Genomic DNA, 26,487 nt, shown 5'->3' on the forward strand with positions numbered 1-26,487 from the left:
GTTTTTGTTCACTGAAAACACAATATAAAAGCTGAGAACATTGTAGTTACTGCACTTTGCTTTTGCATTGCTCTTAGAACCATTTATGGCAATGCAAAGGCAGAGTGCAGTAACTGCATTTTTGGGGTTAAAGGTCAAATCAGCCGTCATGGTTTTTGGGCATAAAATTTACCTCATGAATACATGTACAATTAGTGCAATATCACTGATATACCTATAACACATTTGGCTGGCCAGTTAAAATACTTTAAAGCCATTTTTCTCAGTTTTACCCTTTGCGTAGTTACTGCAGTTAGGCTTTGTAGGGCAGTATACACGTGCTAGATCAAAAACTTCTTGACCACAAGTTCATAAAATCTAAGAGTGGATATGTAGAACTACTATAGATGTATGAAGCAAAAACTAAGCTGTGTACCCAGTGTCTCCAAATCTATCCAAAATGTCTAAATTATGCATTGCTGTAAATCACAACATATTCACGTATTTCACTACAAATCAACTGTTTTGACTCAAGAAAATCACTGTTGCATAATTTTCAAGTGGGAATTACAAGCTTTCAGTCAGTACAGTGGTCTAAAATATCTAGGGGTCCAGAAACATATCCAAAATCTCTCCAAAATTGAATAAAATTATTTTTGTTCAAGATGGAACATTGCAATCAGATTAAAAAATAATGCAAAAATATTGTCACACAATGCGGTACAGTACCTAAATGTGCAATAATTAACTCTTGTATGTATTTCTATACTCTGTGCTCTCCTATATTTTCTTGTATGGGGATGGGACGACATGAAAACAATTTTCAACCGTCCACCACGTTTTGGCAATGTTCTTACGTCATCACTGTTGCATGCTTCACAAACATATCCACATTATATAATACCACAAACCTATTTAAAGACTCTCAATTTAAAAAATAACGTATATAACCAAAGTATTTTAAGAAGTAATACTTACATAGCAATGAATGAAATCTTATCTATGTTCAGTAGAGACAGAGACAGTGTCTCATACTGTTCTATTCGCTTCTGTTTTGCTCCAGAAAACGATGTCAGCTAGGTCTATCAAACATATGGCTTAGCTATGCTCAGAAGTCCTCAATAATAATAGTATTTTCCAAGAATTTACGAAAAATCGTTGACAACGTTTTGTTAGCAGCGTCTTTGTTTTGCTGCTACCACAGAGAATGCGTAATTGAATGCGATGACAAGAACATTTTCGGTTACGTTGACCGATGAAACGCTATTCCAAAATCAAAATTAGACATGTTATACATCGTTAGAAAGCATATACTCTCACCTACTGAATAAATGAATTGTCAATCAAGCCAGACTGTACTTAAAAGGGCGACGACGCCGTAAACAACAGGTGTGGTATTACGCACAGCTATTTTGGAAGATACCCAGGCGTCACAAATGCGCCTGTATTTCCAGAACGGATTGTCCAAGACAATATATGACCACGCAGTCTCAAAAGGCACATCTCTACACGTAAAACCGACAGTAAGGTTGTATATTTCTTCAATATTTAGTCCCAGACATTGACTGTAGAATGACATGGTACCATTTTTAAAAATCTTTTCTAGTTTATTTCGTTATTCAGTGAGCAGCGTTTTCACTGCTGTATAGGCATATCTTAGGGCTATTGTCGAGTTTATCTTGTTGCTATGACGGAGTATGATTTTTTAGTGGTGAAAGAATATTTTTATGAATGCCAAGATAGACAGTATTGTCCATTATGTCAAGGGTGGGGGGTGTTTTGTAGATGAGACTGCAGGGAGGGGGTGCGTGTTAAATGAACGACCAGAGCGACAATGGTGGGGCTGCGAAACTCCGTTTTCGGCATAGTTGTCGTGTATCGTCTACTAATGAAACTAAAACAACGCGTTTCTGTTTTTAACTCATACTTTGGTCGCAGTAGCACCGAATGTGTTTAGCAATCTCGGCACACCGGCGTGCCGACCACTAGGGGCTTTGCGCTAAGAGGTTAAAAACACTTTATCTTAGGCTTACTATATTCTGTCATTGGTGGCATACAAGTAGAGGAGACCGAGGTTGGTTGACAGACTTTTCACTTTGCCATGTTTCTCCAGCATAATCTATGCTTGAATATTCTGACCAGTAGCAAATTAAAATTTAAGGTTGCAGGTATATATATATATATAGGTCATTAGGTCATTGATGATTAAAGGAATGTTGTGCACAACGGGCTTGGTTGGCACACATTACGGGTTTGGTTGGCACAATGTTAAAATGCTATAGTTACAAAGAATGAAGCAACCAGTAGAAACAAACAAGCATGCCTCCACACATACTCTATACCCTTTTTTCTGATCATGATCAAACTTTTGTCATTAAATTGGAATGGAAGTCATGGAAGAGAATGGTCTGAATATTTATTTTTCTTTCTTATAACAAGCAAAATACATAGGCAGTAAAATAGTACTGTCTTTGCTATTTGACACAGCTCTACACATACAAATACAGTTTGTGCAGTTCATAAAGCAAAATTCTTCCTAGGAGAAGATTCAATTTTAGTGAAGTCTCATGCTGCCATTATTGGTTACTACTGTTACTGTTCATTGTTATTTTGAACAACGTTAACCAGTGCAACAGACTCATTGCAGGGGATCTTTTTCATTGCTGGATGACTGCACCTTGAGGGAAAAGTCCACAGTGGGGCACCCTTGGGTGATGCAGCCCATAGAGATGATATCCACATTTGAGGAGAAGTACAGAGGCAGTGAAAGTGGTGTCACCCCACCACTGGCTTCAATGAGCACAGAAGGAAACTGTTTCTTCAAGGAAAGAGCGGCAGTGTGTAGTACCTAATGTGAGAGAAGAATGACAATGTAAACTATGTACTGAAAGTGAATAATGTAAATAATCTCAATGTCAATTTGAAAATTATAGTTGTGTCAATGTGCCTAACCCTCAGATACCAAATCGGTATCCAAGAACATGGCACCCTCCAGAACTGATGCTCAATCATAGCTCATCTGCTATTGAGTAAACCTCCTGTCCCCTATTTTCAATTTTGGATGCCAAATTGCCTCATTCACTCTCTTACTTCATAGTCTCATGCACAATTCTACCACAGTAACTGGAATGCTTTTCTGTAAGTGTGCTACACACACTGTGAACCAGCTTGACAAATTAATCCAAGGTGGGAATCTTTGGTACTAACATACAGGTGGACTGGGATAGAAGGGAAAAACTACATCCATCCATCCATTTTATATATATATATATATATATATATATAGTACTTACACCTCCAATACTGCCACAAATTATGAAAACTTAGAAGAGCATTTATAAGCAGTTTGACAATTAAAGGAATATCTTGCAACAATTACATAAATGTAATGTGTAATAAATATAACTGCAAAATAAAACAAAAATTAAGAAACAATTAGCATTTGTGTTAAACAAGCAATATAATTTGTGGTAAACAAGCAATAATCATTACACCTTCCTATATGTATTAATTTATACCTACATAATAGATCAGTCTAATTTATCTTACTGTTGAAAATTGAAAATCATCCTGAACATGTATTTGTCCAGTATTTTTCTACATAAAATTTTAATACTCATGCAAAGAAAAACATTTTTTGGCATGTATACTTTATTTCAAATTACTGATTGTTACATAATGTTGTTACTACTCATGGTCAAATCAAATACTGTTCTAAATACATTTTTACAGACGCATGGCTCTTACATGGCTCTAAGAAAAACAACAGAAGAAAGGGCACTGATAAAAGTTACTTAAAGGGTAATTGCACTTTATAACACTTCTGCTTCTAATGACTGATATTGTCCTTCTAATGAATGTGTCACCCTTAATTTTTTGATTAGATATTTATTTTTAAATGTCTAACGTTAGAAACAAAGACCTATTTTTTTTTGCATAGTACGGTTTCAGGTTTTTTCTTCTTCGATTTTGTTTCACGGCAAATCGAGAAGAAGCGAGAAGCAAAACATTCCGTTAACTTAGCGCTGAAATCGAACAAACTAACGTCTGCTAGCTTTTGTTTGATGCGATATCGGTGTAATAATGAGGTGCATGTACCCGGTTGTTATAATGCCCCCGTTAAACTTGACTTGAAAGCACATTTTCATAGTTTTCCACGCGATGTAACTTTGTGCCAGACGTGGCTGGATGTAATCAGACACACCAACATAACAGCCGAAGAAGTTCGCAAACGAGGACTAAGGGTGTGCAGCGACCACTTTGAAGGCACCGACTACCAAGGTGACTGTCTGAAGCCTGGAGCTGTACCCACCGTTTTTCCATCGTTGGTCAAACCGCTCGAGGTAGGTACTATGCGGGCTGGCTAACGCTATCGCGTCTGTCTGTGATACACCGGATGTCTACCACCAGTTGCCGTTTGTCCAGGGAATAGCCTGTGGTTCCTCGATCTCGGTCCGCTCCTGACTCGCTCTCACACGATCAGCCAGAAAATTAGCCAGCTCTTCTTCTGTGTATTCTGGCTCGAATCGATAGGGCACAACAATCCCATGATCAAAAACAAAATCTCCTTCGTCCTCAGACATTTTCGGTTTCGCTAGCTAGTAGTCATATAACACTATTTCTACGACCAACCTAATGTTATTGTCTGCAGGTACGCCCACATCAGAAGTTGCGCAATGATATGCATCCTCGAGTTCGACACTAAACTGCCTGGGTCTACTTCCTGCATTTGTAAAGGAAAACAACAAAACAGCGTAAAATATTAGCATAATCAAATAACTGATCGAAAAATGAAGGGCGACTCTTTCATTAGAAGGACAATATCAGTCATGAGAAGCAGAAGTGTTGTAAAGTGCAATTCCCCTTTAAGTGCTAAACTTCTTTAAACAGCGTTTCCATAATTTGTGGCAGTATATATATTTGAATTCTTTAAACTAATGTATGCTTTGTATATGTGAGTAAATTAGTTTTCCATGTTGAAGACGGTTGATAAAGGGTTTTTCATGACCAACTGGTTAAGAGATCAGCAGTGTCACCTGTGGGGTATAGTTGTCCAGCATGATGATGTCAGCTCCAGCTGTGGCTGCCTCTATAGCCTCTTCATCACTCCTACACTCAACCTCAATCTTACTGCTGAACCCACACACTGTGCGGGCATCTCTCACTGCCTGGAAGAGTGGAGAGAGGAAAAATAGTTTGGTGCACTGGTTATATATGCTAGGACTAAAATAAATTTAAATCTAACACCTCATTTGAAATACTTACTCAGCAAAATTATTGTTCAATCCTATTTGCACAATCTGTACAACTATTAAAATAGTTCTACATTCATTTACCCTCTTTCGTCTGAGGAGCGTAGTGTATTAAGGCATAAGAAATTAATTGTATGTTCCAATTGATGGATTCTTATACTCGCTCATTCAATAGATAATACAACACTTGTAATAGTGTTAAATTGATTTAAATAAAGCATACACACAATAACCAGTACGTGTGCACAAATGCCCACCTGTGTGATACTTCCTGAGGCCCACACATGGTTATCTTTCAGCATAACCATTCCACTGAGATCATATCTGTGCATTGATATACCTCCCACAAGCATGGCATACTTCTCCACAAGGCGAAAGCCTGGTGTGGTTTTGCGGGTGCCAGCGAGCTGACCTTTCCAACACTCAGTCTGAGCTATGTCAAGTAGCTGCCGACAACGAGTGGCAATCCCAGAGGTGCGAGCCAGGCAGTTGAGGGCTGGTCTCTCTCCCAGCAACACACACCTTGCTGGGCCTCTCACGACTGCTGTCTGAGTCACTAATTCCATACCTGATGGAAACAACTCGTAAGGAAGCTGAAGCATAATGACACAAATTATATCCTCCCAAGACCTGGTGGAAAAAAGGTTTATTATACAAGCATATACATACAACAAAAAAGTTGTACAGTAAAAACATTTACGTAATTTCTATTGAATTTCCCTTGTGTAGGTTCCAGCATGGTAGAATATATGGTTCTTGAGATTCAGACCAGAGACTCATGCCACCTACAGGGAACATAAATTAAGAGTGGGGTCTTATCAGACTATATAAATGAAGGCGTTAACCTGTCAGTTTTTTATGGAGAATGTATGTTATAAACTTCAAAAATATCACTTATGCAACAGTCATTATTTATAAACTTATACATATCTGGTTTATAGTTCCTCTTTTAAGAAATAAATGTATCCCTCATAAGTGAAGTCACCATATTTCACAAAATATTTTCAGTGTTGAAACATACTTAACCCCTTTAGTGGCCAGGATGCTGGTGTCATGGCATTGCTAAACTCAGCACTCCTGCAGTCAAACTACAAGTGGAGACAACAAGCTCTGTATTCTAGCTTTATTAGTGAATGATACAGAATAACTATGTTAAACACAGAGTTTCTAAGTGCCACCATTGTCGCGTAGGTCGTCCATTTAACAAGCACCCCCTCCCTGCAGTCTCATCTGCAACTATATGCCCCAAGCATGACACACTGAACAATAGCGCCCATCTTACTTGGTTTTACATGTAAACATGTCCCTTTCAAGTTTCAGTAATAATGTATTGTCTTGAACAAACTATTTGCGAAATAAACACGCAAATGGCAAGTGCGGGTAGGTATTTACAACAGTCAAACGCGAAACCCCAATTGCATTTTATAGCAGTGTAACTCCTTTCTGTTCATTCTGATTTCATTGATAATTCTGGTGAGGGCAGTACAAGTTTTCCAATGTTATATGGCATATTTAATTTAAATTTTATTAGAGTGAGAGCCCCGCATATCTGCATGAGTGGTTGCTTCAGTGTTGTGCATTCAACTGTAACATTATGCAGTACAAGCACTCGTTATGGTGTAATTATTTTTTCCTTTGGTTTTTGGAAGATTTTACTGATATTACCAACTCATCAGCATCGCTAAAGCAAAGTCTCTGGGGAGTTGGTCAGAAGAACAGGAAGCATGAAGTCTAGGTAGCATATATACGAACATGTAAGTATTACTACTTGTAACATTTCAATTATTTATGTTGTGTCATATTTTTGTTATATTATTATATTCATATTGGTCGTAAGACAAAACAGTTAGCCTTTGTTAATAATGCTCAGAACATTTGTTTTTGGGGCTAACAGTATGGAATGGAAATGGTATGGAAAATACTCATTCAAACTTACTTTGTGATGATATGTGCTAGATAAACGTAAAATTTCCCTTGGAGTGATCATAATAGTAACATTTCCACTCCCATCCCCATGCAACAGAAGATGGCATACAAGACCTCCCTACTACATGCGGTGTCAATCGCCATTGATGCCACCACAGTGACTGCCTCTCACTCTGCAAAGAGCCTGGGGGTAGTCCTGTACGACAAACTGGACCTCAAGGTGCACATCAAAGCCAACATCACAGTCCTGCAGATTATATATATATATATATATATAACATCAGGAGGATTCGACCACACCTGACCACATACTCCACCCAGCTACTTGTCCAGGCTATGATGACCTCCCGTCTTGATTACTGCAACTCGCTCCTTGCAAGCCTGCCAGCCTGTGCCATACAGCCGCAACAGATGACCCAGAATGCTGCTTCTCAACTTGTCTTCCTAGGTTCTGTCACGTCACTCCCCTGCTGAGGTCACTCCACCTGCTACCGCTCACTGCCAAAATTTCCTTTGCATTTTAACACAGGGAGATCCTGTGAATCAAACATGCCAAATGTGATGAGAATCAGAAAAACATTCCAGAATTTTTTTTTTTTTTTCAAAAAATTGAAAATGGTGAAAAATCTATAAGGCAGACACTAGGGGTTCAATGATATTAAAAGTTCAAAAGAGGTGGTAGACGTGGAAAAAAATTGGTGGATGTACATCAAACAGCATGACTGTAATCATTTTTTTAAAGTTTCAATTTTGGAGGTGGCACTGTAGCACCACCTAGAGAGCCAGTAACATGCGTGTCATACATAAGAAATTGACAGAAATACTGAAAATGGCTCTCAAATTTTGTGAGATTCTGAACATGGGAAAGAGGTGGAAATATAGGGAGAAGCAGAATAAAAACAATAAGAAAAAGAATCCTATCAAAAATAATAGGGGGCCTACACATCCTTGGTGCTAATTACATCCTTGGACCCCTAATTAAACATCCCGGTACAAAAACTAAGGAAATTAAATTGATCAGCCCTAATGCTAACATGGTGTGAAAATATCAGTTGTGGACTGAGGAAGGCTGCTTCATTGTTTGACACCTTTTTGTATAATCAAAATATTTTATCTGAGAACAAGACTGATGCTGTTCTGTCTGAGAAATAAGCTTTTTGGTTTGATGAAGCTAAATTGGATGACAAAGCATGATTGATAGCCAGAAGGCTGATAAATAATATATTTTCACATAAGGTTTGACAGATAATTAAAACAAATTTAATGATACCTTAAAATAGATTCAGTACTTTCTCTTTGCCAGGTTGAAAAATGCTTTTACATTTTTCTTTTTTAAACTTCAACCATTCCAAAGGAATGAATGCAGATAATTAATTGCATATTTTCTCCAATCACTAAAGGATCTGCCAACAGAGTAAGTTATGTTCCTTATGATTTAACAATCAGTGACTCTGTAGAGCTGCTAAGAATACAAGTACACAAAAACACTTAAATGGTCAGTAAGACTGATTTAATCCCTTGAAATGTGTAGGGGCAAAAGCACCAAGACCATGAGACCCTCACTGTAATTGTAAGGTTTCTTTATAATTTTTCCTTTTGAAAATAGCTATAACCCCTCAACATATCCAAGGAAACTTTTGCAGGCTGAAAGTTCCACAGCATGAAAATGTTGCATTTGCCTAAACCATAAAAAAAATAAAATAACAAAAATTATTTTGGTGAAAAAATACTGTTCGCATACTATTGGTCACATTTCTGGGCACAATTGTCCATCTGCATTGCCTATAAATGTTGCCTGTGTATCAGGGCCTTACTAATTGTGAAGGCAATGGCAATTATCTTTAATAGAATTAAAGTAAGAACCCAGCCACTTATCAAGAACCCTAATGGGAACAAATATAGTGATGAATTGATACTGACAATGTACCTTCTCTGGTCCTCACTGCCATGGAAAAAATAATAAAATTGAACTTTAAATACTGAAGAATGCATAAACAAGGACAATGTAGGTCTATGAAAAAACTGGTTCCCATCAAAACAGAAAATTTGAATAGAGGGTAGTATAGGTTTTAATTTACATGGTTACATAGCCACACTTAGCCTCTGTTCGAGCCATGAGAAACCCTGAACTTGCATGGGCTTTTGTCCATGGCACTTTGAGCATGCACTGATGTAGTGCACACCCCTACAGCCCCTGCCATGCAAGAGCCCCATGCCCTAGGGCCCTGCCCTAGTCTGATCTTTTCTTTTTTTTTAAACTGACAAGCTTTTTAAAATTTTGACAGAACAAGGCTAGATTTTGTAGACCATAAAGTTGATAGTCAAGCAAAGGGTAGGGGCCTACAATGTGAACAGACCACCCCTTTGACCATTCTGAGTAGCCAATACCGTCCATCATTGCGGAGCCCCCTACCCACCTATCATGCTACCTTCGAATCATGTCTAGTTTAATACAGGTAGAACGTACCTCTCTGGGGCTGACCAATGTGAAAGGGTGAGTATTATGTTCAAAACATATAACAGCAAAGACTGATAATTTTCTTTTGCTAACTAGCTGTACTTACTTTTAAAGTGAAGAGAAAATATCTGATTGGTGCTCAAACAAGACAACTGAAAATGAAGAGCTGAATAAAACAATGCTACTGAAAATATCACGAGATATCTCTTTGAAATATCAAAGAGATCAGATCAGAGAGTGAGTACATGGTATTTCTGAAGATGGCAAGTAAACCATCTCCCACTGGCACCCAAAAACAACACAAAAATGTCTGAACAAGCTAAAGCTAAAATAGCAAAAATAAAGAAATTATTATAACCAATAAGAGGCAATGAAGATACGATACCGACCAAAACTGAAACATTGACCACTCATAGGTAGTTATAGCCTACCTCTATTGAAGATGCTTTTTCTGAAGTTGCCATGGCATTTAACCCCTTTGCGCAAGCCCTCTAGTGGCCAGGATGCCGGCTTTGGCTGAGACTGCTTAACTCAGACATTTATTGCTCTTGCAACCATTCTAGAGGGGAACAACAAACTCTATGTTCTAGCTTATTAGTACATGATACACTATAGCGATGCCAATTATGGAGCTTTAAGTGCCAACATTGTCACGTAGTTCATCCATGTACAAGCAACCCCCGCCCAGTCTCATCTTCAACTTTACCAACCAAGTGTAACAAACAGGACAATCGTTAATTTATTAAAATATGTTTTCACAACCTAAAATTAGTATTACATCACAGCCAACAACAGGCCAAAACTATGCCAAAGCAGCGGTGAAAAATGCTGCTGACTAAATAGTGAAATAACTGAAATTCTTATGTAATTACACCATGTCATTCTACTATTAATATCAGCTACTAAATATGGAATAAATACACAATCCTACCATTGGTTTTACATGTAGAGATGTTCCTTTCAAGATTCAGGAGCCATTTATTGTCTTGGACAATCTATGTGTTTAATACACACTCATTGAAAATGCAGGCATGCCTTCTGAGATAGCTATGCATAGACCACACGCCACTGTGGCCCTTTCCAGTTCATTCTGGTTTGATCGACAATTTTTTTATCCAGTAGAGGACAGTATAAGCTTTCCAACTCTGTATGATGTGCAGGGTTTCCCCCAGAAAAGTTGTTAGGCCCGGTGGCAAGTATCTTTTGACAGGGCCCGGCGCGGGCCAGCGACAGACTGATGGCAGCATGAAGGTAGGGCCCTATAGTTTCTGTGATAACAGAATCACGGACGGAATCACGGAATTGAGAATTTAAAAAAGCTATAAAGAATTATACAGTAAGTGTATAATTCGTCCAGGTGCGTAGAACTGCCGAAATCCGTCCTGCTAGAGTGGATAAGTATCTGCGTTCATTTACTAATTACATACCGCGTTAGATTTTAAACTTTTCCCTGTGTGGAAACTGGTCTTTGTTTTTAAGTTGCGTTAGGTGTCTTTGTTTTTAGGTTGTTGGGCTTCACTTTGATTCTTAGAATTGATAGATTGCGATTATTGCACTATCACAAACTGTTAACCTCTGTAATCAGTGCGTTATTCGACTCAGCTTTTCAGCTGCTAATTAGGTACACTCGGAGCGACGCTTGCGTCGCTCCCTCCTAGTTTATGAGCCAGTTCCCCATTCCAGTCTGTGCTCTTCCCCATCAGAAGGCGCTTCCAGCGACGTGGCCCCCCTCGACAACGGAACCCCTCTAACCTCTGCTACCCCCCGCTGACCCCCTGTGAGAACTTCACGGTCACAGGGGGACTATGGAACTGCCAGTCTGCTACGCGCAAGGCAGACTTCATTTCCGCCTATGCCTCCCTCCAATCCCTGCAGTTCCTTGCCCTCACAGAGACCTGGATCACACCAGACAACTCTGCCACTCCTGCTGCCCTCTCACCCTCCTACTCCTTCTCCCACACCCCCCGGCGATCTGGCCGTGGTGGTGGTACTGGTCTACTGATCTCCCCCACCTGGAAATTCTCTGTTCTCCCCCTCCCTGACCTGTCCATATCCACTTTTGAATTCCATCCTGTCTCTATCACCTACCCTGCTAACCTTTATATTATTGTTATTTATCGCCCCCCGGGGCCCCTGGGAAGCTTCCTGGATGAGCTAGACACCCTGCTCAGCTCCTTCCCTGAGGACGGCACCCCGCTGATCCTCCTTGGAGATTTTAACATCCACCTAGAAGCCTCCCAGTCTGCTGCCTGCCTACCACTACTTCATTCCTTTGACCTCTCCCTACAACACTCTCCTCCAACCCACAAGGCAGGCAACCTCCTAGACCTGATCTTCCTGAGGACCTGCTCCAGCTCCAATCTTACGGTTACCCCCCTGCATACGTCTGACCATCATTTCATCTCCTTCTCCCTCCCCCTCTCTCCACACCCTCCCTCTCCCCCTCCCATCCCCACTGTCACTGTCCGCCGTAACCTCCGCTCCCTATCACCCTCTTCTCTTGCTCCCAGAGTGACTGCTTCCCTCCCCCCTCTTCAATCATTTTCCAAGCTCCCCACTAACTCTGCATCCTCCACCCTGACGTCATCTCTCTCCTCAGCACTCGACTCCCTATGCCCCTTTGTCCCTAGGCCAGCACGTTCATCCCCTCCCAGTCCATGGATGTCTGACATCCTACGCACCTCCAGGGCCACCCTCCGCGCTGCTGAGAGGAAGTGGGCCAAATCCAGGGACCCATCTGACCTCTCAGCCTATCAGTCTCTCCTGACAGAGTTCTCTTCTTCTGTCACTGCCGCTAAGGCAAAATTCTACCAAACCAAAATTCATAACTCCATTTCTAACCCTCGTCAACTTTTCTCTATTTTCTCTTCTCTCCTCAGCGTGCCACCTCCTCCACCCCAGTCTTCCTTCACTGCAGATGACTTTGCAGCATTCTTTGACGAAAAGATTGCAGACATCCGCAGCTCCTTTGCCCCCTCTGCGTCCTCCGCCCCCTCTGCGTCCTCCGCCCCGTTTCTCCACATTTTCTCTCCTCTCAGACACTGAAGTCTCCCAGCTTCTGCTCACCCACCACCCTACCACCTGCGCCCTCGACCCTATCCCCTCATCTCTCCTTCAAGCAATCACACCAGACATCCTCCCTTTTGTCGCCTCCCTCGTGAACTCATCCCTATCTTCTGGATGTTTCCCCTCATCCTTCAAGAAGGCCCACATCACCCCGCTGCTGAAGAAACCCACACTAGATCCTTCAGTCATTCAGAACTACCGCCCGGTATCTCTCCTCCCTTTCCTATCCAAAACACTTGAATGTGCTGCATCTAACCAGCTCTCTGCTTTCTTCTCTGAGAACAACCTGCTTGATCCCCACCAGTCTGGCTTTAGGCCTGGCCACTCGACTGAGACTGCACTCCTCTCAGTCAGTGAGTCACTCCATGCCGCACGAGCAGCCTCCCTCTCCTCTGTCCTGATTCTTCTAGACCTCTCCGCTGCATTTGACACTGTGGACCACTCTACCCTCCTGTCCTCCCTGGCAGCAACAGGGATCCGCGGCACAGTCCTTGACTGGATTGAGTCCTACCTCTCTGACCGCTCCTTCCAGGTTGCCTGGGCGGGTAAGGTATCACCACCCCGTCCCCTCACCACCGGAGTTCCCCAGGGCTCAGTCCTTGGTCCCCTTCTCTTCTCCATGTACACCAGATCCCTTGGCCCTGTAATATCTGCCCATGGCTTGTCCTATCATTCCTATGCCGACGACACACAACTCTTTCTCTCCTTCTCCCCATCGGACACACAGGTCCCTGCCCGCATCTCCGCTTGCCTGAGGGACATGCAGAGCTGGATGGACAATCACCACCTGAAGTTCAACCCGGGAAAGACGGAGCTAATCTTTATTCCTGCTCTAACCTCTCCCCTCCTCGACTTTTCCATTTCCTTAGGGGACACCGTAGTGACATCATCACCCTGCGCCAAGAACCTCGGAGTGATGATGGACAACAGGCTGTCCCTCTCCAACAACATTGCAGCAGTAACCCGGGCATGCAGATTTTTCCTATACAACATCCGCAGAATCCGCCCCTTTCTCACCACCTACTCAACCCAGCTCCTGGTCCAAGCAATGGTTCTATCCCGCCTGGACTACTGCAACTCTCTTCTGGCTGGACTACCGGCATCTGCCACCAGACCCCTGCAGCTCATTCAGAATGCTGCGGCTCGTCTGGTCTTCAACCTCCCCAGACACTCCCACGTAACTCCCCTGCTCACTACCCTCCACTGGCTGCCTGTTATAGCTCGCATCAAATTCAAAACATTGGTCCTAGCATACCAGGCAGTCAAGGGATCAGCCCCAGCATACCTTCACAAGATATTCAAACCCTACATGCCAGCCAGATCCCTCCGTTCTGCTACCTCAGGACGCCTAGCACCTCCCTCTCTTCGCACCTGCACTTCCAGAACACGTCTCCTGTCTGTTCTGGCCCCACGATGGTGGAATGACCTCCCTGTGGAGGTCAGAACAGCTGAGACCTTGACCCATTTCAAATGACGACTGAAGACCCACCTCTTCAGGCTGCACCTCTCCCCATCCCTCCCTTCCCCCCTGTAAATGACTAAACTTAGGGTTGTAACTAGGCAGCTGTTTCATAGGTGACTTAGGCGCATCAACTGTCTTAACGACTACTTGTATTTTTATTTATTTTTATTTTTCCATAGATTGCGTTGTTGCCGTTCTCGTTGTTAGTGTTAATCAGTTTAACCATCAGGGTCCAAGTTGAACTATGCGGTTGTTCCCTGTACTTGGACCGGTACTTCTCTCTAGGGGTTTCGTCATACTTGTTCCTGGTTATGGTTATACACTTTGTTGTACGTCGCTCTGGATAAGAGCGTCTGCCAAATGCCTGTAATGTAATGTAATGTAATCTATAACACAGATTCCATAGGGCCCTACATTAAGTCAGTGCTAAAAGCTGACTGGAGATTTGAAAATATGACTACATAATGTGAATGTTGTTACAAATAAGTCATTTATTCAACACGCATTTTAAAAAATCAACAACTACTTACAGCATAGCAGAGTCTTACAAAGAATCTGACAACAATGTACAGTCTTGGAATTCTGTGTTTTCAACAACAACAAAAGAAATTAAATTAAAATAAATAATATCAAAGTTTTTGCACTCTACAAAAAGCTTGTATTCAAGTCCTGATTGGCTACTGAATCTTATAACAAGCCTTGGAATGCTGGGCACATTTAAACATTTAAAAAACTGTTTAAAAAACAGTTTAACTGTTTAAAACATTTAAAACATTTAAAAAAGGTTTTTTGGCTTTTACAGTAGGCTACCTTTCCTCCTTGACATTATCCCTAAATGGCACCAAGGAAGTATCTGTGTTACTGACTGTTTGGCTATCTAGCTAATTTAGCTACATGACCACGTTGTCATAAAATTTTCCTGACCGTGAAAACTACTTGACTTGTTTACATTTTGGACAGATGTGGCTCCTGTGTAAATCTATCGTTGTTTCTATCTCAGCACTTTAGACACAAGCAATATCGAAAAAATCCTGAAATTTCTTCTTACCCTGAAGAGTGCCTGCACCTCAACCGTAGCGTTTTTTTACCCAAAGATGGTATTTCTAGATATAGCCTAATTTTGCCGCTGTGTTAACACATTTATTTGCCGGTCAGGCGCTCTTCACCGTAAGAAGAAATTTTAGGATTTTTCCGATATTACTTGTGTCGAAAGTGCTGGGAGATAAACAACGATGGATTTACTCTGTAGCCACATCTGTCCAAAATGTAAACAAGTCAGGCAGTTTTCACGGTCGGGAAAATTTTTATGACAGCGTTGTCGTGGATATCAATGTCATCAAGCTAACGTTATTAATAAACAAGTGAAGTCGTTATTTAGATTAATAAGTCATGTAATGTTACAATATATCGAACATTACATTCATGCTACTAGTTTAACGTTACCTACGCACTGCTTAATTAATATAAAAAGAATGTACTTACCAACGAGATGAAGTGATAACGCAGTTTGTAACGAGGTTAGTTAGCCTACTAAATAAGAAATGGTGGCTTGCTAGGTAACGTTAGCTTGTGATAGTTGGAAGCGTGTTGAATGCAGAGACTGTAAAAAGGTTGAATGTCACTCCACGCACAATGAGGGTAAAGAACACTGATCTCAGACCTGCTGTTTTCCTATTGCGTTCACATTTTAACCAACAGATGTCGCTGGTGAGCTTTTCAACCGAGCCGCCCCACTGTAACTGGAGTTTAAAAACATTGTAAAAATACATTTTTAAAAAAAATTCCCCGATGCTTAGGCCTGGCGGGGGGTCAACTTAGGTCCGGCGGGCCGCCGGGCTTGCAATACACTGGCGGAAACCCTGATGTGTCTATCTGGACATAACAGAAATTTTGGTAGTATCATCACAGCTTTAAGCGTGTGTTAGCAGGAAAAGTGGCACACCCGATGAGGTGTAATTGTTATTTTCCTTCAATTTTTATAAAATATTATTATTATTATTAATCTTGAGAACTTCTCAAATGGTTAAGGCATATCCTAGCTGATATGGATTTAGGGAGAGAGTCAGAAGAGGAGAGCGAGGGAGGCTACTCTGAGCCAAACAGCATTGATTCTCTCGAGAAGGACACATACAGTACAAACATGCCGAATAAGTCCTCTTTGACATGTAGGTATTGCGGTTTAACTGACAAGCCTTTGCTAATAATGCTCAGCACATTTGTATCAGGGGCTAGCTAATGGCTAATCACTGTTATGAAAATGGCTTGTGGCGGTCAGCTTTTTCAGTATTCATACCATTCACACCATTCACAATGAAATTTAGTGTCTTTCTTCCCATGAAGCTAGATTATTTCCAGCATATTGCCTGTTGGTGGAATATTATCTTTTTATTGTACATAAGTTAGATTATGAGGTATTCGTGTCTCCATTGGCATAGAAACGACTTTTCAAATTTCAAAATTCAAATTTACTGTGTGCTGATGATTTACATGAATGCAAATTTCCCTCTGACTGATTATAAATAGCAACACTTGTGAAACACACTACAGTGAATGTCATCCCTGAGCATGCAACAAAAGGTTACATATTATAGAGTACCAAAACAAAATAGTTTTTTTTTTTTTTTTTTAAGTATAGAATTACATATTAAGGTGTGTGTACAAAAATGTATTATAATGCTTTTGCATTATGTAATTTGTTCACATACTCCAATTCTCCTATTCTAACATTTCTAATGGGGCTCTGGTGAAAAATGAACAAATTTACAAGCTTTATAATAGATAAAAAGCATTTTACTCATTTTCAGCGAGTTTTCGGGTAGGTTTTTGGACCCCTACATATCCATCCCCCTATACTGATGAAAATATAGTAATTCCCACTTTAAAAGGATGCAAAAGTGAGTTTCATGAGTCAAAACTGTTCATTTGTAGCTAAATATTTATACGTAAATTATAAAAATGAAGTGAACTAATTAGTATTGTAAATGGTACAATACGTTGTCATACTTCATTTAAGCCATTTTCCTAGTCTCTGTGATGCTCACATCTGGGGTAATAAAGCCTTAGATACAACATATAAATGGGTGAGGACTGGCCATATTTTGCATCTGCACAAAGTGGTTATGCTCTTTTTAACTATTCCTGCGACTGCGGCCTCTGCTGAAACATTACGCTACACCTGTTAGTGCATGTGTCATCTTTTAGAACTTACAATCTAACATTAGTGTGGTACCTCTCATTGACAGTAGGTTACATTCATTTCACCACAGGATGGTGCAATAATAAGCAAAATAAATTTTACACTGTTATAGGTCAGCCCCCATCAGACTCCCTTGAAGTGTGTAGAATTTCCTAAACCCACCCAGCTGCTGAAGCTAGGACCCAGTAATATAATTACCAACACAGTAACCACTTTCTTACCCAGTGTTTGTCCTTCTCTGTAAATCCAGTCCACAGTGCAGCCAAGTTCACTGAAGACTTCTGTGAAGAAAGGACATCCTGCAAGCACACTCCCTGGTGATTTACATAGAAGTGTTGCCCTGACCTCCTTTGACCCCACACACACTCCAGCAGGATCAAAGTTGGGCGTATCTTCTGCCAGCCACTCCCTTGCAAGTCGGCTCAGGGCTTGTGGTGGGATGATGTGTGCCAGGTCAACTGCTGGTGACGTCATTATTGAACACAGGCCACAGGCAAAAAAGAATGGTGGGATTTTTGTCCTGAGGAAATATGAAGAGTTGAACTTTCAGGTTTTACAGCAACATGATCTACTGTCAAATTTCCACAACTGGCATGGCAATTTATTCTATCCATGAATAAATCTAGGATTACGTTTGATTACTACAGGAGCCTCCCCACTAACCTTAGTGCATGAAATCATTTCTTCACATTTACATTTAAGTGATAAAAATAAGAAAAGAAGTAGGCCTGGCCTACCATACCACTGACAATATAAAAATGGTGTGCTATGTTATTAACTGCTTTAATACACATGGATTAAATCTAATATAGATCTAAATGCACATCTTGAAGGATCCATGTAATGGTGTGTTATTTGCAGCAAATCAAATCAACAAGACTCAAATGAATTGGTGCCAGGCAGCATGTGTTAAACTAGACATAGTGCAGTAAATTGAAAAGACCAAACTGTAAGCACAAACAATAATGTAGCATATATTATATGACAGTTTACTCAAACATCTTCAAATACAGTTGACAACTCGGTGTCGCTACACGTGTGTTGACAAATGCAACTACAGGGTGTGGTTGTGCTATGTGCTAAATCTTGTTGTCTAATGTTGCAACTACGGGGCATGGTTTGTGCTAAAGTGGTTTGGGGAAAAAATGGGTAACCACGTACCCATGCCATTAGAGGACCAATCTGACAACATTTCACAGGTGCAGGAGTATGATGCATGTATGCATTTCACCTCTAGAGCAATGAAAATACAGGATGCTCTTGCATTTAAAAGTATATTTTAATTAAACCAAGTGTTTTTTTTCAATATGGGAACTGACGTGCTATGATAAACTGGGATGGCAGGTATGCCATCGAGCCAAGTTACGCCTTGGTGGGGCATGCCCCATACCTATACAGCACAGAGAGTTTGGCACTTTTCAGGGTTCCCCACAGAAATAACCGCAACAGCCACAGACTCTCAGCCCTTAAAAACATTAATTTTGGTACATTCTGACCCCATTTCAACAGACAAAATTAATTAACAACTTCACATGTCCACACAATAAAGCCCTAAACTAAGGGGGTTTTTGCGTTTTCTCCTTCTTCTTCTTTTTCCATACACCAGCCAATCCTTCAGCAACACCAGCCAATCAAAATGTCACATACACAGCTAGTCACTTCGTGACTCAGTGGTAACGTCACAGTCTACGGATCACTGAGTCACAGGTTCAAGCCCCACCTGAAGAAAATTTCTTATACATACTTATTTGCTCACTAATAATTGACTTTTATTTCTATAACTATTGCTTTTGCACCACATTTAACTCTCTGGGGTCTAAGGGTAAAATGAGGCACACTGGTGATTGTGCGATGCTCTGACATTTGTGTAAATCAACTTTATATACAGTGATTCCAAAGTGTTTCATATCTTTGTTTTCAGCACAAACTCAGCTACAACAATATGGCAGCAGTAAGTAGGTCATAATAATGTGTAGATTGTAAACTGCTCTAAAAACACACAAACTGTAAACAGTAGTTTTGAACATGCACAGGAATGTTGTAATAAAACACACTAAACAATTGTGAATAAGACTTTTGGTCACTGAAATGTGTTCTTCAAGGTCTTGGGTATCAAAAGATGACAAAATATTTTAGCAAATCCAATGAGAAATATAAAATAAATTGCTAAAAGTTAGTGTTGTGACTACTATTTTTCAACACCAGGTGAGAATGGGAGGGCAAATGGCCTTTCTGTAATGAATATGCATTGGGTAGGAATACCTGCCAGCTAAGTAGGCTATTCACACCTGGCCGCATGCCTCCCCACCACTAAGACAAAGACTCAGTGAGCCATTTAGAAGACAGAAACAAAGACAACTTTTGATTTTAGAACATTTATTGAAGTAAACTGCATGGAAGATGAGATGAGACTGGTGTACTCTTGCAACGTCTGCCTGGCCTCTTAGCTAGTGGTGAACTAGGCCGTGTTTCCTGATCAACATCTCTGCAAATATAATAAAAACAAAATTGTTAGGAAATGTGAAATCAAATCAAACTTTATTTATATAGCACATTTCCTTCAACAGGTGAAAATTAAATGTGCTTTACAAAAAAGGGACAAACCACTAACTAATGAAAACAAAATTTAGGAAATGTGACATCATATACAAACAAAGAACCAAACAAACACAACCAGACGCAGAGAGGTAGCCTATAATTTTGAGAAGCAATGGTTAGAATCATTCGTAGTGTGGGAATTTACAAGCGCGCATATTGGTGAATATTCCTACAAACACACAGAGAATGTAATACAGCACACATTTACAAATAATGCAAGCTATCAACGAAAAAAACATTTGCTTAACTAAATAAACACTGATATTCCAACTAAACTACACGCAACTCATCAATAACAATGCCTCAATCTGAACTAGGCTAGGTCTGTTTAGCTAAGTGGTTATTTTATTGCTATTTCCCGAACTTACTTAGAGTATGCTAATATCAATTGTGCAAGGACATCAGTTTTAGAATCCTAGCCACGCCACTACACGCCAGGCATGAGCTATTTATTACGAATATGATCGAAAAACATACAGTCTACCTGATACTTCTAACACAACCAGACGCAGAGAGCCTAGCCTATCATTTTGAGATGCAATAGTTCGAATCGTTCGTAGTGTGGGAATTTACAAACGCGCACATTGCTGGATATTCCTACAAACACACAGATACGTTGCAATAAAGTACACATATTTACCAATATGATCATAAGAAATATACTTACGCATGAAGTTGATCCTCAGCTGGATCAGTTCGCTGTTCGAAATGACACCGCTCTTCATCAGTGTCGGCTTCCGGACGGACCATTTTCCAAAATTAAACAAAATGTTCACCTCAAAAGAAGTGAATTAGGCGACACTCTGTGACATTCTATCCCGCTTTCGCAGACTTGGCATTTCTCACATGGATCTCGCATCGCCCCTCCTTTAGTCTCCTTCTATGGAGAGTAATTATAATGTTGTTAACATGTGAATGCGATTTGGGCGGACTTCCTGCTGAGCGAAATTCACATAGTAATGAGTAAAGTTTAGCGAAGCATACATGATCTAATTAATCAAATTTGGAACATTTAAAACAATTTATATTATTTGCCAATGGGCGCATTGGAAAGTCGCGATTCTAAGGTTTCTGTCAATGTTTTTGTTGCGTCTGTATGATAACAGCACGTGAAGTTAATCATCCAAATAGAAACGAAAGTTAATTTCATCTTGTCGAGCTCCACCGGCGGAGCTCTCGACCCCAGAGGGTTAACCACCGTTCAGCAAACGTATAGACTGCATTATGACATACCATCCGCATGTTCAGTTAATCTCCTACAATATCGCCAGGCCATATGGATACAACTGGAGCACAGCTGTGCTTACTGTGACCTGTCTTCTTCTCTAAAACCAAGGACACATTTCACCAAAGAAATTCACCCTTTTAGACAGCTACTTGACGGTGGCGCACTGCCAATGTAAATGACCGCCTCACCCTTCATATCTTAAACTAGCATTTTCTTACACTTAAATTGCTAACTAATAACTGTCTATTGCTTTTGCACTTATCAAAATATCGGGGGGGGGGGGGGGTGCTGGAGCCTATCCCAGCATGCATTGGGCGAGAGGCAGGAATACATCCTGGACAGGCCGCCAATCTATCGCAGGGCACACACACCATTCACTCGCACACTCATACCTATGGGCAATTTAGGGTCTCCAATCGGCCTACCTGCATGTCTTTGGACTGTGGGAGGAAACGGGAGTACCCGGAGGAAACCCACGTGGACACGGGGAGAACATGCAAACTGAACCCACGCCGAGATTCAAATCCACAACCTTCTTGCTGTAAGGCGACAGTGCTACCCACTGCACCACCGTGCCGCCCATTTCTCAACGATCCGTAGACCGTGACGTTACCATTGAGCCACGAAGTGACTAGCTTCATCTCACTCATGGTCACTTTATTTTCTTTGCACTATAGTCTGGGATCATGTCAGACTTCACCTACATGCCCATTCTGCTAACAACATATTGTTTCAACTACTCAATTTCATCTTTTAGCCCCTCCAGGAATTTGTGATCTTGCGATCGCAATAATTCATGCAAATTCAACCAAACTCCGCAATATTTGCGGGGGCTTGCAATTTTGCGAAATTCCCGCGATTTCTCCGCATTAAACGTCCAAATCCAGAGCCGCATTAACGCATATAAAAAATACATAGCAAAATGCGTCTGTAGGGGCTGCGGTCATAAAGAAATGCAAAATGGTTAGGGATTAGGAAAGTAATCATAAGTACTTATCTGTCACAGGAGTCTTCAATAACATTGAATGGTGATCCATTTTGTGAATAAATGTGTTCTCTGATGAAACAATATCTTTGTTGGCAGACGGCTCCTTCGGACAATCTCTGTTATCAACACTGCTATCTAGCATAATTAGCAAGCATAGCGTAGCTCGACCTGTGTAACGTTACTTGTTGCTCGCTGGGAAAGACCGTTCATCACTACATACAATTTGGTTTACTCCAAAAGTCCGTTCGCAACCTCTGTAGCCTATGTATTCTATATTGCAGTCACAGACTGTCTGTATTGTAAAGCTATGTCACTTTAATGACTCAGGAATTTTTTTGTAACTTTAAGCCCATGGTTCTTTATGTTCAGAAAATAAAAAAAGATGAGAAGTAAAATATTTCCAGCTATTTCTGTGATGTGCAGTATGCTTATTATCATAGAAAGTGATTACATGACTCTTTCTTCATTAGGTAGTAGTTTTTTTAAAAATCGCAATTTTCCCCCTCGACTTGCAATTTTTGCCAATTCCCGTAATTTTACCGCAAAAAAATCACATAAAACTTAGCAAGTTGCATTGCAATTTTTGAGAAAAGCCTCTGCAAAATCAAGCATTTTTGATTGCAACAATCACAAAAAAACTCAGCGAAATCCTGGAGGGACCAATCTTTTGTTCTCATTTCTCTCGTAGCCTACTACTGTTATTTTCTAATATGCATATGCATTGCTGGGACATATGCGTGTGCTGCTATTCTCCCCTGTCTAGCTAAGCAAAACAGCGAACAGCTAAGCCTATCAAAACGCCTTATAAACCTTAGAAACACTGAAAGTGCATCTCAATGAAAAAAAAAAAAACAGAAAACGGAGCAGGACAGAAGGGTACACAAGTTGTGACCTACAGAGCTCAAATTCTATGAGATTGCTGATAATTTTGTCAATGAAGGCTCCTTGCATGGCCGTCAGATGAGTGAGTAGACTGGGGACATTTCTGTCCATTTTCTAATGGTGCAAGCTTCTTTTTATACTTACGCTACCGCACCCTTTGTCACAGCCATTGTTTTACATATATAGCAAAGCGAAAGTGCTAAACGGTACATGTTCATCAGACTGTACAAATTCACACAAGGATAGCCATAATCCACAACTATTTCTTAAAGGGTTACTTCGCATTTTTACACCCAGGTCTGCTCCACTGTTCATCACGAATCATGTTTCCCCCCAAAATCTCGCTCTGCCTCCCAATCAAACCAGTCTACATCCGGCACTGCCTATGCTGTATGCATGTTTGCATGTATGTATGTGTACGCATACTTCTCATCGTCTACATTTATATGCATTACTGTTCTCACTTTCTTATAGCAAACACTTTGCAAAAAGAAATGATATCTCATAAAAAAACATGTTTTTAACGTACAAACACACAAAACAGTATAGGTCATTAACACAATTTGTGTCACCTCAAATTATCACAAAAAATGGCCCCATGGAAGAACACATCATTTAAATTAATGTTTTCAACAGCTGATGAACACACACCACAAAGGATATGCTTATGCTTGCCTGTCAAGTTCATCTTACTAAATATATACATTTTGTGTGTATACATACATACGTACATACATACATCCATTCATGCAGTTCATAGAATACTTAATTAACCCTTTGACAACATTTCCCTAGCAGCATATAGAAAAGGGGGGTTGGGGGTTAAACAAATACATATTAAAATTTTAAATATTTCTTATATACATATTTCACCTAACAAACCTATCAAGACATATGTTTGCCCCAGTAATGTACTATAGCCTTGATATTCCAATAAAGTTTCACCAACTAAGTACAATAGTAGGCTATACTTTCTTCTACAATATTATATGACACATATGCTTTGAATGACCGCATTCCCTTCACATGGTAAAATGAAAAATCACAGGGCCAAGTTACGTGAAATAATTTAGCATTGGGTAACAGTATTGCTTTGGAATACAGCTTGTTTAACTTGTGTAAACTAAGGTTTTTTGTATTTTGGCATAATTTTGATATCAGTACTCTTAATCACTCTTAAGATTTTGCAAGTGTTAATGATTTATAATTCTTTGTACGTGTGAGCAACTTGGCATTTTTGTACGTTGAAAACGTGTTTTCCTTCAGATTGTGAATACACTGCGGGCAGACCATTCGACCTCTCTATCGATAGGTCGGATGAAATGTTGGAACACCGGCACAGAAAAAAAGTGCGAAGTAGGCCACCGAAAACAAATTCTCATCCGGAAGATAAAAATGACATTTTTTCTACATAAATATGTACAGCTGGTATGACCAATATTTCGCCTATTTTATGTACGGTTGCAAATACGTTTCCATACGAAGCCGGTCAAAAATAATTGGTCGAACGCTACAACATAGGCTAAGTGAAATGTTCAGTTTCATAGCCAATAGGCCTATTAATCTAAGTAGCCTAGATGAAGAACATATTTATCGGTTATCAATACCGTAACTGTAACACGCTGCACAGTAAGCCGTCAGTGTGAATTTCTTGGTTTTATATTGCTTGACTAGTTGTCTACTTGGCCCTTAGCGCCCCACCCTTCAAGAAAATCCACCGTTATTGACCCCATTTCCTATATTCCCAGAGGCACTACAACGGGTGCCTTTTAGTACACCAGGTATTGTCAAAAAAACTATGTTACGAAGCACAGCATTGCTTCACTGGAAAACTTTTTCACACGCTTGTACAAATCATGCCGCTGTATTTAGTTTGCTGAACCACCCACAAAACACACATTGCCCTATACCAGAATGTTGTAGCCTAATTGCAGTTTGTTCACATTTGCAGTTGGATTTCCCTAATTTTTCTGTTAGACCTAGTGGTGGAAACCAAAGAGAAGTCCAAAGGTGACGCTATTTTAACACGAAAATGCGAACGACCCCGAGGACTTCTGAATGCTGGCAAATAGAGGTTGGTTTCAATAAACGTCTTTAGTGAATCAAACTACAAATACTAGACACATTAGAAATGAGCGACTTCGCATGCCGTAATGCATCGGTTACAAAGTTAAACGACGGTCACAATCTAGCGGGCTACTTATAAACAGGAAATCATAACCACAGCGGAAAGATGAAAAAAAATAATGCATGCTAATTAAGCTTTAGGTAATATTAATAACCGGCTTGACGCTGAATGACGGGAGTTTTCCTGGAAGTTACTTGCCCTTACCCAGTTTGTATAGGCTACTATCCACGGAAAACGTTTTGAGAGTTGACAGCTGTGTAGATCATAGAGCAATATGTGGACCAAGTCACGGTGACGTTGTCATAGAATTTTTCCCGACCGTGTAAACTGCCTGACTTGTTTACATTTTGGACAGATGTGGCCAGTGAGTAAATCTGTCGTTGTTTCCGTAGCAGCACTTTCGACACAAGCAATATTTGAAAAATCCTAAAAATTTCTTCTTACCGTGAAGAGTTCCTGATCCGCAACCGTAGAAATGTTAACACGGCGGAACAATTATATCGAGAAATACCACCGTTGGAAAAAAAAGGGCTAGCCTATGTACTATAACTGCATTTAGATCAAACCTATAATGCGTCAAAAAATAAAATAAAATAAAAAATAGAACTTTTCGTCAATCTCGCTCAATTTGTTTATAGTAGGCTACCATCATAGCGCGGAGTGTTTTAAACCATATTGCACTGCACCCCCTTAAGGAAAAGAAAAGAAAACCTATAAACTGCCTACATGTGAATTTAAAATATAGACCCACTAGTCTGACTTTGGGCCTAAACTGGCTCATGTTTTAGTTAAAATTCATAAGTAGCCTAATTTAAACATCTAGTCAGAACTAACGGTTTAATAGCCTAGTAGTTCAGTAATTTCTTATAATTTTCTGGATCCTACATGAGTAACTAGGCCCTACTTGATGTACTAAAAGTTGCAAAGAAGTTCAAGAATAATTCATCCATAGTTATTACATAAGAAAAGTTAAGTGAGCACCAGCGTTGTTCTTGGGTTAATGAAACTGTCTGCACATGTTATTATTGGGAAATCGTTTAAAATGCATGGAAATAGGACAGCACCTTATTCCTGAACTCCCCTCAGTGCCAGAAGAAGAACATTAGATAACCCAAAAATACATCCCAGTTTAAGAAAGCTACATGTATTCACGTCTCTTTGTATATAAAGTTACCAATATGCCATTGTCCACTCCTAAATCTTTTGGAACTGCTCAGGTGTCTGAACCATTTGTACTGGTCAGGAACTCAGGATGGATCTTGCGGGGAAACTGACGGGAACTCCAAGAGGCAATATGTAGGCCTACATATGATTGACTGAAATA

General features: G+C 40.3%; 1 protein-coding gene across 2 annotated transcripts in view; it reads right to left on the reverse strand.

Annotated features, from left to right (window-relative positions):
* The window catches only part of LOC118221649 (nicotinate-nucleotide pyrophosphorylase [carboxylating]-like), a 48,698-nt gene extending 23,167 nt beyond the window's left edge, over window positions 1-25,531 (reverse strand). The window contains exons 1-5 of one of the 2 annotated variants that reach the window (XM_035406906.1): window positions 25,368-25,524; window positions 17,561-17,859; window positions 5,489-5,799; window positions 5,016-5,147; window positions 2,376-2,827 (exon numbers count right to left, since the gene is read on the reverse strand). In XM_035406906.1, coding sequence (XP_035262797.1) covers window positions 2,618-2,827; window positions 5,016-5,147; window positions 5,489-5,799; window positions 17,561-17,813 — 906 coding nt within the window. In that variant the 5' untranslated portion in view covers window positions 17,814-17,859; window positions 25,368-25,524 and the 3' untranslated portion in view covers window positions 2,376-2,617. Of the gene's footprint in view, window positions 1-2,375; window positions 2,828-5,015; window positions 5,148-5,488; window positions 5,800-17,560; window positions 17,860-25,367 lie in introns of those variants that run through there. The other variant, XM_035406907.1, reaches the window with a different exon arrangement.
* Window positions 25,532-26,487: the final 956 nt, after the last annotated feature.

The sequence above is a fragment of the Anguilla anguilla genome, chromosome 2, assembly GCF_013347855.1.
Source record: "Anguilla anguilla isolate fAngAng1 chromosome 2, fAngAng1.pri, whole genome shotgun sequence".
NCBI classification, from domain to species: domain Eukaryota; kingdom Metazoa; phylum Chordata; class Actinopteri; order Anguilliformes; family Anguillidae; genus Anguilla; species Anguilla anguilla.